The sequence below is a fragment of the Nannobrachium achirus genome (genome assembly GCF_963921795.1).
Source record: "Nannobrachium achirus genome assembly, chromosome: 1".
Taxonomy (NCBI): Eukaryota; Metazoa; Chordata; class Actinopteri; order Myctophiformes; family Myctophidae; genus Nannobrachium; species Nannobrachium achirus.
The window spans coordinates 29,961,366-29,977,225 of record NC_137810.1 but is presented as its reverse complement, the minus strand read 5'-3'; the positions used below and the strand labels follow the sequence as shown (position 1 = coordinate 29,977,225).

The 15,860-nt window shown below is 42.8% G+C and overlaps 1 protein-coding gene across 1 annotated transcript in view; it reads left to right on the top strand.

Annotated features, from left to right (window-relative positions):
- fcho1 (FCH and mu domain containing endocytic adaptor 1) overlaps positions 1 to 15,860 on the top strand; it is a 63,910-nt gene that overhangs the window by 30,231 nt on the left and 17,819 nt on the right. The window contains exons 5-13 of the mRNA XM_080728067.1: positions 3,555 to 3,696; positions 3,870 to 4,022; positions 4,892 to 4,996; positions 6,130 to 6,228; positions 8,482 to 8,578; positions 9,687 to 9,798; positions 10,625 to 10,649; positions 12,447 to 12,521; positions 14,968 to 15,138. Of these exons, the coding sequence (XP_080584193.1) occupies positions 3,555 to 3,696; positions 3,870 to 4,022; positions 4,892 to 4,996; positions 6,130 to 6,228; positions 8,482 to 8,578; positions 9,687 to 9,798; positions 10,625 to 10,649; positions 12,447 to 12,521; positions 14,968 to 15,138 (979 nt within the window). The remainder of the gene's footprint in view (positions 1 to 3,554; positions 3,697 to 3,869; positions 4,023 to 4,891; positions 4,997 to 6,129; positions 6,229 to 8,481; positions 8,579 to 9,686; positions 9,799 to 10,624; positions 10,650 to 12,446; positions 12,522 to 14,967; positions 15,139 to 15,860) is intronic.

Genomic DNA, 15,860 nt, shown 5'->3' with positions numbered 1-15,860 from the left:
AAATAACAGAACTACAAGCTTGTTAGCTTGTAGATTTCACTATTTCTTACTTTAAAGTATCTAATGTTTGTTTTGTTTTTAAATTCTGTAATTATTTTGAAACGTATTAGATAAAATATATGTTAGTTTTTACTTGTGACCCATTTTCACCCACTGTTTGGGAAACACCGCGCTAGACCACACTCCGATCCTTCTCTCCCGCACTCCCTGCTGTCTGCCCTAATAGAGACAAAACATTGGAATGGGATGTAGACGCACGCACGCACACACGCACGCACACAAAACAAAGCCCAGTCTTGTCAAATGGCCCTAGACTGTGCTGGTGTTCTAAATGTTTTCCTCCAGAGAGGATGTAGCGGTGTGATGGTACCCAGATACTACTGTAGATCACATCTCTGCTCTGTGGTTTCTGTCTTCCACTCCTTCCTCTCAGAGCTGTATTTTTCACTTCCTGTACAGTGAGTGTGTGCTCTGACATTTCTCCGTGCTCAATTAAACATACTGAAGTACAGCGTAGAAATGTAACCACTGTAGCTGCTGTATTGTGTTGACCGGGGTCCCCCAGGGGTCCATACTTGGTCCCCTTGTTTTTTCCCTCTACAACAAATCTCGTCATTCAAATTAGCCGATCTATAAGCTTGACGTTATGTGCGTGTAGATCTGCTACTTATTGCGACCGAAGGTCGCAGTATACCCTGGGAAATGTCGCAGCTTGTCTGCCTGTCCGTCCGTCCGTCCGTCCGTCCGTCAGTCAGTCAGTACAGATTTTTACAGTCTATGGTTCTATGGGTTTGTGTATGGTTCTATGGGTTTGTCGCTCTGACATCATGCTCTGATGTCACTGTGATGTCAGGGGAGAAATGTCGCAGCTTGTTTCCGTGTCTGTCTGTCAGTCAGTCAGTCAGTCAGTCAGTCAGTCAGTCAGTAAGTACACATTTTTACAGTCTATGGGTTGGTTCCCTTGTCACTGTGACATCACAGGTGATATCACAGGTGACATCACCATGTAAAAGTCCATATGGGTATCCCTTGATAAAATAAATAAAATGTCCATATACAGTATGGGCATTCCCAGATGATGCCCTGTTAGGGTACCCCCTTATGCCCATATATAGAGATCCCCAGGCATCAAACCCAGGCCCTAACTTGCCAAGGCCCTGCTTGGCTTTACTAATTAACATACGTTTTATGCCCATATATGGTGATCCCTGTCCCAATGTCATCAATATTAACTCATTGTGTGCCAGGCCCGATAATCCCGAGATTATTTCAATGTCTTTCCCTGCCGAGAAAAACATTTTTTTTTATTTTTTTATTTTTTTTTTCAAAACAAATCTTTGACCCCAAAAAATGTAGGAGGCATGATAGCAATCGCGAAATTGCATGTTTAATTTAACTCTTTCAATGCCACCTTTTCACCACTAGAGGGCGTCCAATGGCCATAGAATGCTACATAGTCAAGTGCTGGTATATGCACAAGCCCTGCAGCCATGACTTGCCTGAACACTTTCCTTTGTGCATGTACAGGAAGAGGATGAAGTTAGCTTGATGTTAGCTATTGGCTACCAAGCATTTTAGAAGCCCTATTTTCGGCAATTTAGCCATGATTAAACCTTGCACACCTCATGCATGGAATATGGATATGCATGGAACAGAGAAAATGAGCTCTAAAGATCCTGGATTGCATTGGAGTGGATGGTAAATATCGGCGGCGCGACGCTCTTGCGGGCCGTGTAAACAGATGACGAAAAAAAAAAAATATATATATATATATATATATATATATATATTTTTTTTTAAAAGCCGAACTAGTTAGGGATCGGCACTCTGATAAGGACAAATAAAGCCGAACTAGTTCGGGATTGGCACTGTAAGAGTTAACCCCCATAGCAACCCCATCTTTCAAACATGGCAGCCATCTTTGTTTACATTTTAGGAAAACATAATGGCTGCTATCTCATGAATGCCTGAACGGATTTCCATTCGGATTTTTTTGTTTGAAAGCTGTGAGCAATGTGGACACACGTGGTGCATCTAGGCATGGGTGTGCATGATCCGTGCACTATGAATTACATGGAAGTCTATGGAGACTGGAGGCATATGAGAGTACGAAGGTATTGTTAAATGGCAGGGAATGTGTTAAGGACATATCTGGGAATTCCCATATTTGGTAATGCTCATATATGGGCATGTTTTGACATATCATTGTTGACTATCATGCAGGGGTCTCCACTCTCCATATATGGGTAACTGGTCCAATATACATCACTGGCCAGATAGCCAAGAATTGGCGCGACCTCACCCTTTATTTTACTTGTTTATAAAGCTCTAAATGGTCTGGCACCTTCGTACCTCTATGACTGCCTGCATAGATACGTTCCAAACCGCCCACTCAGGTCTTCTAGTGCTGACCTACTCGATGTGCCTAAAATGAAATATAAAAAATATGGTGAAGCAGCTTTCTGCTTCTACGGACCGACAGTTTGGAATAAACTCCCACTACACCTAAGACAGGCAGCCTCTGTGGATAGCTTTAAAGCACAGCTCAAGACCTATTTCTTTACTCTTGCTTTTAGCTGAATTATTTTTTTATCTCTTTGATGCTATTGACGTCCACACTGTTCTGAAATTGTTCTTCAATGTTTTATGTTTTTATTGTTCTGCTTTATTGTATTCATGTGTATTTTATTCTTTCTGTTAAGTAACTGTGCTTCATTTTCTGCTCTGTAAAGCACTTTGAGCTGCATTTCATGTCATGAAAGGTGCTATACAAATAAAGCTTTATTATTATTATTATTATTATTATTATTATTATTATTTAGGGCGAGGTCGCATGTCGCCCTGAGGCGCCTTACTAGTTTAAAGAAATGTAAATAGGAAATATTTTGTATAGATCGATTTTGACAAATGTCGGCCTATTATGTCCAGAACACGAAAGCTAGGGTTTTTGTGGTTAACCAGTCTAATCACTAGTGATCGGTTTCTGGTTGTGAGATTTTATGATTTCACAACATGACGATCATTTGATGTGAGGTCAGCAGTAGTGGTTGCATGATACACTCACTCTACTACTGGTTTGGGTCAACACAAGTTCAAGGGCAGGATTTCCTCTATTGTCAACAAGAGAGCACTAACTCTAGCTGGAGCCCTCATTCAATCCCATTTTGATTATGCTTGGTTCTCCAACACCGCAATGTCTCTAAAAACTAAGCTTTAGACCTCCCAAAACAAACTGATAGGACTAATAGTCGGCCTTAAGCCCATGACCCACCTAATTAAACACACTTTGCTAGTTTGGGATGGCTCAGGGTAGAAGACCGGATTAAGCAAATAATCAATGGGATTGGTATTTAAGATATCAATGGGATTGGTATTGATACTCAAAGGTACTACTGTACTTCTCCAGCGTGAGTAACACCCACAGCCATGTTTGACTCTCATTTGTGACCTTTAGTCATGACCTGTCAGGCCTGTCATCAAATGTGTGCTTTTTGTGTGAATGTATGTATGTAATATATGCATGCCTACACATTCATCCTGTGTGTGTTTTTCAGGACATTTGCACCCATGTGGGATGTGTTTCGGGTGTCCTCAGACAAGCTGGCTCTCTGCCACCTGGAGCTGATGAGGAAGATGAACGACCTGATCAGAGACATCAACAAATACGGAGAGGAGCAGGTTAAAACACACCGCAAGGTAAAAGAACGCTTCAGCACAGGTCACTCTGACCCAAGTTTGTTGTTTTGGATGTAAAGACTGAGTGTGTGTGTGTGTGTGTGTGTGCGTGTGCGTGTGCGACTGTGCGTGTGCGTGCGTGTGTGCGTGCGTGTGTGTGTGTGTGTGTGTGTGTGTGTGTGTGTGCGTGTCAGACCAAGGAGGAGGTGGTGGGTACTCTGGAGGCGGTGCAGGCCGTGCAGGTCCAGAGCGGTCACCTCCAGAAGTCCAGGGAGGGCTACCACGCCAAGTGTATAGAGCTGGAGCGACTCAGGAAGGAATCCGCTCCCCAGAAAGAGCTGGAGAAGGTCAGACACGCCTCACATTTTAACCACTTGAACCCCAGCATCCCTATTCTAGGGGGTACGTTGGCCAATAATAATATACCTACTACTTTTTGTCATTTTGGGGGCAGTGAAGCACAATAAATAAGTGATTAAAGGATTTTCCCTTGAGTCTGATGTTTTTTTCTTTAATGGTCCATCAGTTTTTTTACGCATTCTTAATAAATGCACAAATCAAACTAGATTTTGAATGAAAAAAACAAACAAAAGAATCGTACTGTTGCAGCCACTCATCGGACGGAATAGGTGTGCAAGATCTCACAGAGAAGCGTGTGTTCATTTTAAATGTTAGTCGTCCACCTCCCCCATATGAATACTGACTTTGTGTGCAAGGGGCTTCGCTCTACATCTGTGAAAGCAGCCACAGATCTCTGTGCATCTTTTGGGCATTAAGGGAAAATGCAGCGGAGAGGAATGAAACCTCAGTGTCTCCCCACTCTGCCCATCCCTTATAACACCTTTTGGTATCTCAGGCTAAAGGTATACGGGGGACTTAAATTGGGTCATAATTTGCCTCTGGTGGGCTACCATGGAACGGGAGAGCCAATGTTTTAATGAGCAGAGATTGATAAAGTAATCAGATTTGTCCTTGGCTACAGAAACCTTTCTCATTGATTTGTGCTGAGCTGACTACAGGGACGCCCAACGTGTGAATTCATTGCCACAGACAGTTTTTTTTAAAGGATAGCGGTGAATACTCAGTGGAATGGCTGTAATTGCTCAGAATAAATAGTTCCTAATGACTTGGCAAGCTATACATTTTATTTAATGTTACTGAAATAGAGTCAGTTGTTAAAAGGCTGTGATTTCCTTGTCCTTCTTTCGCTCACTAGGCGGAGCTGAAGTCTAAGAAATCGTCCGAGTCTTTCGCAGTGTGCATCGAGAAGTACAACCGCGTGGGAGGAGAGTTTGAGCAGAAGATGTGCGAGTCAGCCCAGGTCCGTTCTGACTCCGTCAACCGTCAATCTGTCTTTCCCCAGTCTCCCTTATGCCATGTTTCTAACCCCCCCCCCCTCCTCAAACTTTTTCTTTCTCCCCATCTATTCCTCACTCTCTCTCATGGTTCGTCTCTCTCTTTCTCTCTTCACCTGTCGCTCTTAAAGAAACACACCTTGTATATTATGAATGCCATCAGGTGACAACCAATTTCAAGCCTTTCCCCCTGAAATGATCCTTCCCCAAAATGTGATGCCACGCTGCCCGCAGCGCTACACCACCACTCATTACCCATAATTACTGCCTCCGCATCTCCCTAGCTACCGCCGCTGTTTCCATGGAAATCTTTAGCAAAAACTCAATGTCTGCTTCTATGTGAAATGAGGATTGGAATCCTCACGTCCAATTATCTGCCTTGAATGGATTCAAGGGTCACTCTGTCCATAATTCTGAATGGTTGCACAGAGGAGCAGAAGTAAGGAGAATACGGCGAAGGCAGACTGGCAGAGGGATGGAGAAAGTGTCAAAGACGTATAAAAACAAGACGTATGTGTTTAGTAGATTGAGAACCGTGTTTATACTCGTTCGTTGACAAGGAGATATCATTGGAAGTTACGGTGGTAGTCGGGGAGATAGGGTGGTTTACTGATTCACATCAGGGCGTTTGGCGCATTAGTAGTTAACCAGATCTCTTCACAGAAAATTGCTAATCTAAATCTCACAGCCGCAAGCTTGTAGATTGGATATTTTGGGAGAATGTTTGCCTATTTTCACTGCGGCACATTGCACAATCACACACTCTTACTAATGTCACTGCCCAGCATATCAATGCAGTATGTATGAAGCAGACTGTGACAAATGAGGCCACACACACTAAATCCATTCCAATTATCACCGGCGTATTACCTGGCAACCTCAGGTTCCACTCTTGGCTGAATGCCTCCCTGGTACTTCTGTTGAATCCTCAATAGGCCTGGACACTCTGTCTGTCCTTATTTTGGAGTTCATGGGGAAATGAAAAGAGAAAAAAAGCCCATCTGTGGCAGATGGTGGAATTAGTCATTACAATTCCTCAGTGTGTGTGTGTGTGTGTGTGTGTGCGTGTGTGTGTGTGTGTGTGTGTGCGTGTGCGCAGAAGTTCCAGGAGATCGAGGAGGCTCATCTTCGCCAGATGAAACAGCTGATCAAGGGATACTCCCACTCCATAGAAGACACTCATGTCCAGGTTGGACAGGTATGTAAAATAGGTTGACCAGACACATCTCGGATCTCCATTAGACAACTAAATTACTTTTACCTGCACTTTACCTCCCAGTAACTAAGTAGATTTACTTAAGTACAATTTTGAGGTATTTGTACTTGAGTATTTCCAATTCCCAGTATTTTTACATCTGCTCCACTTCATCTCGGATCCAAATATTGTACTTTTGATTATTATTACAAAACATAGATTAACCACTTCAGGCCTAAATAGACGGCGACTCCGCTCACTCGAACACGGAGTCGCTTCGCACAGCCAGCCAGCCAGCCAACACACACACACACACACACACACACACACACACACACACACACACACACACACACACACACACACACACACACACACACAAAGAAAACAGGGAGAGCAAAGACAGGCTGTTTCCGACCGAGGAGAAACCCTTTTAACAGCGGTTCTGAAACTATCTGTCTGTCTCTCTTCTCCTCCTCCCCGACCCTGAGTCCCCGGCTGAGGAGACTCTTCCTATGGATTCAATGAGCTCCCCGGCCCGGCCGCATTAGAGAGTGGAGGGGGCTGCGCTGCAGGCGATGGGATATTTTGATTCAGAGTGTTTTCCATACAGTTATGGTGTTTTCCGTGTTTTCAGATAAACCAAGTGACCTACTGTATAATACTATGATAATTTCAGGGCGTGTCAGTGGAGCTTTAAGTAACAATTGGGAGTACTTTTTCCACCACTGTATAAGTAGCTGAGGGCTCCTGGTGGCTTAGACTAGAGGTCAAATACTGGTTCACTACCACAGAGGCCGGCTTGGCTGCAGTAATGCCTCCGGCCAGATCAATGAACACAACCAGCAGACAGTGTTCACACTTCACAGGCAAGGCAAATGGATTTGTACAGTATAGCACATTTCAACAGGGCAATTCAAAGTGTTTTACATTAAACATTAAACATTGAGACATTAACTCGTTGACTGCCATTGACTTCATTTGACAAATGTTTTGTGTTTTCAGTTTTTACACTAGATGGCGTTCTTCGCTAACCTATGTATCAGCATTTGACTCCCAGTTTTGTAGTGAAGTATGAATTCACGTGATCGCAAGAAATCCAGCCTCGTTAGCTCCCATTGTAATGGTTTTGAAAAAGCCTTTTCTCAGCTTGTTCAACTCCCAAGAAAAAGACGGATTATCGTAACTCCGATTACTATGGTGGAAAATGTAGCGAGTCTGCAGTTCTGACTGCAATGGGAAGTTTGTTTCACATTTTGGGAGTCTAGCTGGAGTGGATTCGAGGGCGTATGGAGTGTTGTCCCAGGTGTTTTAATTTCATTTCACTGGGGAGTTATACCATCCACCGGGAAAACTGTGGGCAGTCCTGGCAATGACTAAATTGGACAGAAAAAGAAAATAAGAAGTAGCTATACACAGAGGAATGTTCAAAATTTCCAGTGAAGACATTTCCTTTTCCAGAGTTCTATATCCATACTCTTTATTCTGATTTACTCTCCTTATGTTTCTCCTCTGTATCTGTGTTTTTGTGAATCTGTGCCCTTAACAATTTTGCTGCCATTTTAAACATAGCTGTAGTAAGCAGCTGCCAAATTGTGCTTACCTTTTAACGTGGGCACGCGCACGCATCGTGCACAATCTGTGCGCGACTCATCTAGTAGACGTGTAGACTCGGTGACAAGCTTTCGAATAAAAAAACCCCCATTGAAATAGACATATCCGTTGCCACGCTGTATCCCTGCTTATCCGCCAGTGTTTACATGAAAAAACATTGAAAAAAGCCAACTGTGCGTTATGGTAACAAGTGGACACGTTCGCGCACAAAACGCGGGGATCATAATCCAGGCGTGTAGAGACTGGATCAAAGTTTCCAAACGCAAAAATCCGATTGAAAAACGAGTGTTCCATCGCCGAGTAGCTTTCTCTTCTGTTACAATGTAAACCAACGGAGGCGGGACTATGGCCCAGGCTCAGACCGGATACGGAAAGCTAGATCCGGTCCAGACCGGAAATGACCGGATACAGTTAGGGGGGCGGGCCTAAAGAGCCAGAATCAGCGAAAATCAGCGATAATACTTTTAATCCTTTCATAATGATTAAAGCTAATTAAACTTCCGGGATCTACGGGCATGGCACCGCGGTACAGCGGGAAATCTACGGTTTCTACGGGGATCGCGGAGTATGAGTTAAGACAAGCACATGGTTGGCTAGTTGCTATTGCTAATGTATCAGTGCATGCTTGTCTGTTGTGCTCAGGTTCATGAGGAGTTCAAGCAGAACGTGGAGAACATCGGCATAGAGAACCTCATCCAGAAGTTTGCAGAACAGAAGGGCACTGGCAAGGACAGGCCAGGTACAGTATGCTATGTGATATTTGTAGGATGGCAGTAGGTAGACTCATGAATAAAGGTGACCTCATTTGCATCCCTAGTGCACCTTGAATGTCTTTAATTAATGACATTTGGTTGTGTAGTTAGTGTTACCATTGATGCCCTCCTCAGAATCTTACCCTGAGATGATGTTTTCTTTTACATTTTCTCAAAGAAATATTAAAAATAAATGAAAAAAGTTATTGAAAAAAGACAGCCATCTCACGTATTAGGAGGGTAGTATGAGTCACCAGAAAAAAGACAGGTGTTTTTGATGAATCTATCATGGTTAAAATGGAGTTTGAAGTTTGATGGTGATGTCTTGCATTTCTTATGCAAGTGAGCAATACAAATGACAAATAACAATCTCTGCTGCTTATGTAATATTAAATGCTTTACAAACACCCACATGCTTAACAGTCTGCTGCTCAGGGCAGTGGTGTTCATCAAGCACTATTAAGTTATGAATGAAAAAAATAAATTCAAAACATGTGTATGAATGACGTGCACCTGCGTGTGTGCATGCATCCTTACTAGGGTGGGCGATATGGAAAAATACAATATTGTAATATTTCTCCAAGCTGTATCACGATACACAATCTTACCACGATTCTTTTTCATGTTGGTTTCTATGGTTATTTTTCAAGTTACTTAACAGTACAATAAGGTAATGAAAACTAAAGGAAAAAGGATTAACAGACCATTTAGACCAGTGGTCCTCAAAGTTGGGTCCAGGGACTCTCTTGGTTCCTTTTGGGAGGTCTAAATTGACCTTAACGAGTAGGTAACTCTGAATACTGTCAGAGTTAAGGGTAGACCTCGACATTGTAAAGTTTGAGAACTACAGATTTAGACCAAATATGCAGGTTTAAATTAAATTCTGTAATGAATCTCTGTATTCAACAATTCAACAGGATTTCTTCTAAGGATCCCTCATTGTATCATGATATACAGGTATATACGATATCTCTGAAAAGGCATATCATGGAGACATTGTATCGTCTCCACGATATGTATCACCATATCGCCCACCCCTAATCCTTACCTTTTCTTTGCCTGGGTCTGCTGTTGGTTTTTCTGCTGGCTGTGTAGCTCTGGTGGGCTTTGAGGAGTACATAAGCACCTTGGTGCCAGAGGGGGTCAAGAAGAGTCGGGGGAAAGCCTTCAGGATCCCTGGTCTTGGAAAGAGGGACAAGGACTCCACGTGAGTGGAACACACAAGCATGTGTTGACCGTTTTCACATAGACACATAAATGTCACTCACTCACTCACTCACTCACTCACTCACAGTGGTGGAAAAAGTACTCAAATGTTTTACTTAAATGGATATTTCACTTTCAAAAAAACTTTTTGTCATTTTATCGTCTAATCAGGCTTTTGGGAACACCCAGGACAGTTTTTGAATTTCTTCATTGAGTATTTAGATATTTGATATTCATTTCTCAAAATTGCAAATCGACGCATTGCGAGCTTGTAGATCGTCTATTTTCAAATGGTCAAAATGTATATAGGACTGGAGTTAATGTGTTTTAATAATCTACAAAGTACCTAGTAACTAAAGTTTTCAAATAATTGTAGTGGAGTAAAAGTACAATATTTTGATCAGAGTTGTAGTGGAGTAAAAGTAATGGAAATTTGAAATACTCAAGTAAAATTACAAATACCTAAAAAGTTTACTTGAGTACAGTACATAAGTAAATATACATAGTTACTTTACACCACTGCATAAATGACTCACTCACACTCAGCCCATGATCACTTGCCCTCACTCAATTTCATACCAAGTCACTTTACTTTTGAATCTAGCGCTGTTTGTGAAGTACTTTGTGAATTACATTCTGAGGATGGAAAATGTCAGTTATTTCAACCCACTCATTTGCTTGCACACACGCACGCAAGCACACACACACACACACACACACACACACACACACACACACACACACACACACACACACACACACACACACACACAGTGCTCTTCTGATATTAAATCGTGATCCGTCTTTACTCTGTGTTATCTTCACAGGGACTCCGCGGTGACAGAGGCTCCAGTGAGTATTGAGGACAATTCACACCCAAACACTACATCTCCAAAGCCCTCAACCCAATTATCAGTTCTTTGCAAGCTCCAACAGCCCCCCACCCTCCTACACACTGATCTAGTCTAGAGGGTATCTACTGTACTGTATGTTTGTTTGGGATGTGGGCAGGGAGAGTGTTTGTGTGGATGGGTAGGGGAGCCTTGTTTGTGTACACTTGCATGGCTTTGTGTTTGTGTGTGCCTCTGTCTTTAGTGTCTTTGTGGGCGGACTGGCATTTGTATATTTCTGTGCGTCATGATTGAGCTTTAGCAGAACCTGTAAAGGGGGGGGGCAGTGGTAGAAAAAGTACTCACATTTTTTACTTAAGTAAAAGTATCAATACTGCAATGTAGAAATGCTCTGTCCTGAAAAAGGCAAAAGTCGTCAGTACGCAGAATATCTCATTTCAAATGTACAAAAATCTTTTGAAAATAGCAGATCTACAAGCTCACAATGCGTCGCATCACGGCGCATTGTGAGCTTGTTGATCATCCATTTTCGAATGGCCAAAATGTATATAGTGCTGAACTGTGTAATGTCTGTTTTGTAATAATAATAAAACCCAACAAAGTAACTAGTAACTGGAGTTTTCAAATATAATACATTTAGTGGAGTAAAAGTACAATATTTGGATCCGAGGTGTAGTGGAGTAAAAGTATTGGAAATTGGAAATGCGCATGTAAAGTACAAATCCCTGAACATTGCACTTAAGTAAATCTACTTGGTTACTTTACACCACTGGTGGTGGGCGAGAGGCAGCAGGCAGTCGTGTGTGAGTGATAATGACGTGACTGAGCGTGTCGGTTTACCCACTTTATTCTGGGCCTTCTGAGAAGGAAGGGGCTTCTGAGGTAATGTGTGTGTGTGTGTGTGTGTGTGTGTGTGTGTGTGTGTGTGCGCGCGCGCGCATATAGGGCTGTCACAATTATTACATAATTGTCTAATCGCAATTATTTGACATAATCGCAATTATTTGACATAATCGCAATTATTTTGTGATAATCGTTTACATGTTGACACATGTTTATATATGTTCATTTATTTAAATTTTTTGGGAAATAGCAGATCTACAAGCTCACAACGCGCCGCATCCCTACGCACATACTAATGTGCTGTGGTGGGAAAAGTGTTTACTTATTTTACTTAAGTAAAAGTATCAATACTGCAATACAGTCTGGGATTAAAAAAAAAATCTTCTAGTCATTGGGTTCATGGTGTTGATACACTAGCCTGCTTGTTGGGCAGCATTACCAGCTTTGCTAATTGTGTCAACATTGTTAATGTCAGCCACTTAATTGGCTTAATGTTCAGTAATTGATCCCTGGATTGACTGGAGAAGTTGGCTTTCCTATGTTTTCCACCATGACTGGAAGCATTGTATCTATAGAGTCTGGCAGCGATGATGGCTGTAGTAGTGAGTTAAGCTCACTGGTGTTGCTCTCAGAATGTTCTGGCAACATAAAGCGATACACTGCTGTGATGCTGCACTTTTTTAATTAAAATCGAATTCCAAATGGATAAGATGGCCCACAACATCTATTTAACCAGAAGGAAACACTTTCTGGACGTAGCCTCCTTTTGTCAAAATAGCACATCTCATGACAGAATCCTTGCAGGGCTGTAGTGGGCTACTGACACCACCCCGTATGAGAAACCACTTGTGCCTTTTGTTAGAGAGGCAGCTGAGGTGCTACAGTATGACTCCATCTTGCTGACCCAGCTGTCTCCCTCTGCCTTTCTTGTGTGTGTATGTGTGTCCCCGTACAGAACTCGCCCCTGGAAGTGGACGATGAAGGATTTGTCATCCGAGCCGACAGCAATCAGAATGATATCCTTTCACAGCGTTTGCTGCTGTTTAAGCAGGGCACTTACTGTGCAATGCTTTTACTGTGAAACCTACCATTAATACTTTCATATCATATGCATTTTTGCAGGGTTATCACAGACTACTTTTTCACAACACCTGTGTACAGTATGATACACTTTCACATGCCGACTAAAAACAAACCAAGTGTAAAAACCACTGGTGCTTTGCCCTGCTCTTATACTTTCTTTTCAGTGTCAGTTGGGAGGCAAAGATAAAGTAACATTAAGCCCACTCACTGATAGACCTGTAGAGGAACATCTAAGTCAATTAAACACTATCAGACCATTAGCTGAGTAGACCATTAAGTCTGAATGGCCTCCGACTGTGAGACAGACATTTAAATGGAGCGTATTTAGAAAGTGATTTGAGGGAGAGGAAGGGAGACGAGGGGAGTAGCAGCGTCCACTTTGTTAGTTATTGTCAAACGCACGTGTTTCCCTTAGCACCTTATTCTAGACTCCCCAACCTTGCTTAATTTCACCACTTTCAACCTGACATCCCTATGTTGGGCATATAAGATGCCCCCCAAAAATAAATAAATATAATAATAATAATTATAATCACATACAAAAAAATAGTAGATCTACAAGCTTGTGAGCTTGTAGGTCAGCTATTTTCACTATTTGGCGTACAAAGATTTACATTGTAGGGCTTAAGTGTTTAACAGTGATGGTTCTCTCAAGCCTGTCTCTGTCTCTCCCTCCCTCTCTGTCTCTCCCTGTCTTTCCCTCCCTCTCTCTGTCTCATCAGAACATTTGGTACAAAGCCCTCGTATATGTACCAACGCTATATCTGTCTTTCATTATCTCCTCTGGCCAACAAAAAAAAAGAATGTGTACACGCATACGCAAACGCACAAAACCCACATGACCGCAAGATGTACATGGTCGGCTGAGGGAACAGGATGTAATAGTTGGCTTTTTGACAAAACGGTAATGTTACGCCAAACACATTTGGCGCCCTTATGTTATTCTTTCTAATCATTTGTGTGTGTGCTCGCACGTATGTACACATTTCGCTCTGCCTTCTTGCATTGTTTCTTGGTCATCCTAATCTAATTGGTCCCACAAAGATCTAATTACACTTGTCTTTTCCACATGGAGATTGCAGCGTGTGCCCAAATAGTAATATCCACCAACAAGCCAAGGTAATAAAATTCTTGCCTGCTGGCACATATGCGTCTGATGCGTTTGTGGCCATGTGCAATTCTTTTATATTTAGTTTTACCCCTCTGAGCCCACAAGTGGTTTTCTTATGAGTTGTCTGTCCTTATTTGAACCACATGAACCTTAAGGGCACTTTTAACCAAACCGATTCGGCCGCGAATCGGCGGCGATAGCGTCGGTTGCCGAACGGGAGGTCATCGTCAGGTTTTCGGCAGCGGGTCGGGAACGTTATCGACCGAAAACTGGAAAACTGGACTTGCTCAGTTTTGTTCAGTCGCCCCTGGCCGTCGGTAAGATTGAGGGAGTTGTAGAATAGTTTGCTACTGCTGCAAAACCAAGCCAAAATAAGCCAGAGACATTTTCCCGTCGCATATTTTTACTAAATACCATATTCTCAATCTCAACTCTCAGTTCCTATTCCAATGTGATCCAAAGCAAAGCTAGTAAATAGTGCAGCAGCTCCCCGTGTTGTTGTTGTTCTTTTTTTCCCCTTCTCCTCTGCACGGAGAACACACAGTGCCTCCGGGTATGGTTGCCAGATTCTGTGAGTGAAATTATCGACCAGGTCTATGAAAATAAGCCCAAAAGCAGCGACCAGTTTCACCTCTGAGCTCTATTACATTAGTTATTTTATAAAATAATGTTGAAAACAAGGCTAAATAAGCAACTACACTTCAGAAACAAGCCCAAACAAAAGCAACCCACAACTAGCAACATTATAGGAAAACAGGATCAACGTTGCTTATAACGAGCAGACCTGGCACCACTGCCATACAGTAACTACAGTCGGCGTCGTCTGAAAAAATAAAAGTGCTTAGTTTTTTGCAGTTCTTTGCAGTCTGTGTACAGTCAGAAGTAGTCTCCTGTAGGCTGTTTGGTGTGGAGACACCTTTAGCATCCCTATTCTGAACCACTTGAACCTTAGCATCCCTGTTCTGAACCACATGAACTTTAGCAACCTTATTCTGGGACAAAGACCTTTGGTGTAGACTGTAGAGTGAAAAGAAATGATATAGCCCAGGGGGAACCTAGTCAACTACCTAGCAGTCTCTTTCATACTCGTCCTCTCTAGTGGGTTTCTCTTGCCCTCGCTCCAGCTATGTTTTTCAGTGTTTTACCCCCACACTCACGCCACACTCACACCTTTAGAAAAGCACACAGCAGGGTGCCAGACAGTCAGTGTCCACTCGAGCAAAAATGTTTTTCACAAGCTTGTGTTCCTTGACCCGCTGTGATACGCTGTGTTGAGGAGAAGGAGAAGGACAACAACTTCTACTCCAGCGACTCCGACTTTGACGACGAGGAGCCCAAGAAGTTCCACATCCAGATCAGACCGGTGGCCAGCAGCAGCCGCAACAATTCTGCTGCCACCGAGAAGGAGCTGAAAGCCACCGTAGGGGCTCTTACACTGCCTCCCAACAGAGCGGTATGGAACCACACTGTGTGTGTGAGTGTGAGTGTGTGTGTGTGTGTGTGTGTGTGTGTGTGTGTGTGTGTGTGTGTGTGTGTGTGTGTGTGTGTGTGTGTGTGTGTGTGTGTGTGTGTGTGTGTGTGTGTGTGTGTGTGTGTGTGTGTGTGTGTGTGTGTGTGTGTGTGTGTGTGTGTGTGTGTGTGTGTGTGTGTGTGTGAGTGTGATGATAGCTTGTCAGGGCATCTGTTGCCTGACTGCAATACTGGCTCCATATGGACTCCTTTGGAAGCATCAGACATGCTATTCATCATCACAGTGTCTTCACTGTACAGTTTGGATTATTGCTTTTTGTGAATGGGAGGGATTTCAATACTTGACTCCAAAACAATTAACAGCTTCTTCCTAAAAAGCTAGACTTGAGTGAAAGTCTTGACTAAACTGCCTAATCGCAGGGGTCTTCAACAGGGGATCCGGGACCCCTAGGGGGTCCTCAGAGTTACTACAGGGGGGGCCGCCAAATCTTTGTGTGATAGGATTTATTTATTTATTTTTTGGCAAAGAGGTTTGGTGTAGAGGGATAAAAAGAGCAGACCAAGTACAGAGTGAAAGGTGAAGTTGACTAAGTTTTGATGATTCAAGTCTGAAAATACACACTCATAACGGTGCTGTCAAACAAGTTTATGTTATACAGTATGTAGTGTTGAATCTCTGCTTCATCTCTCTCTCAGCTAAGGGTT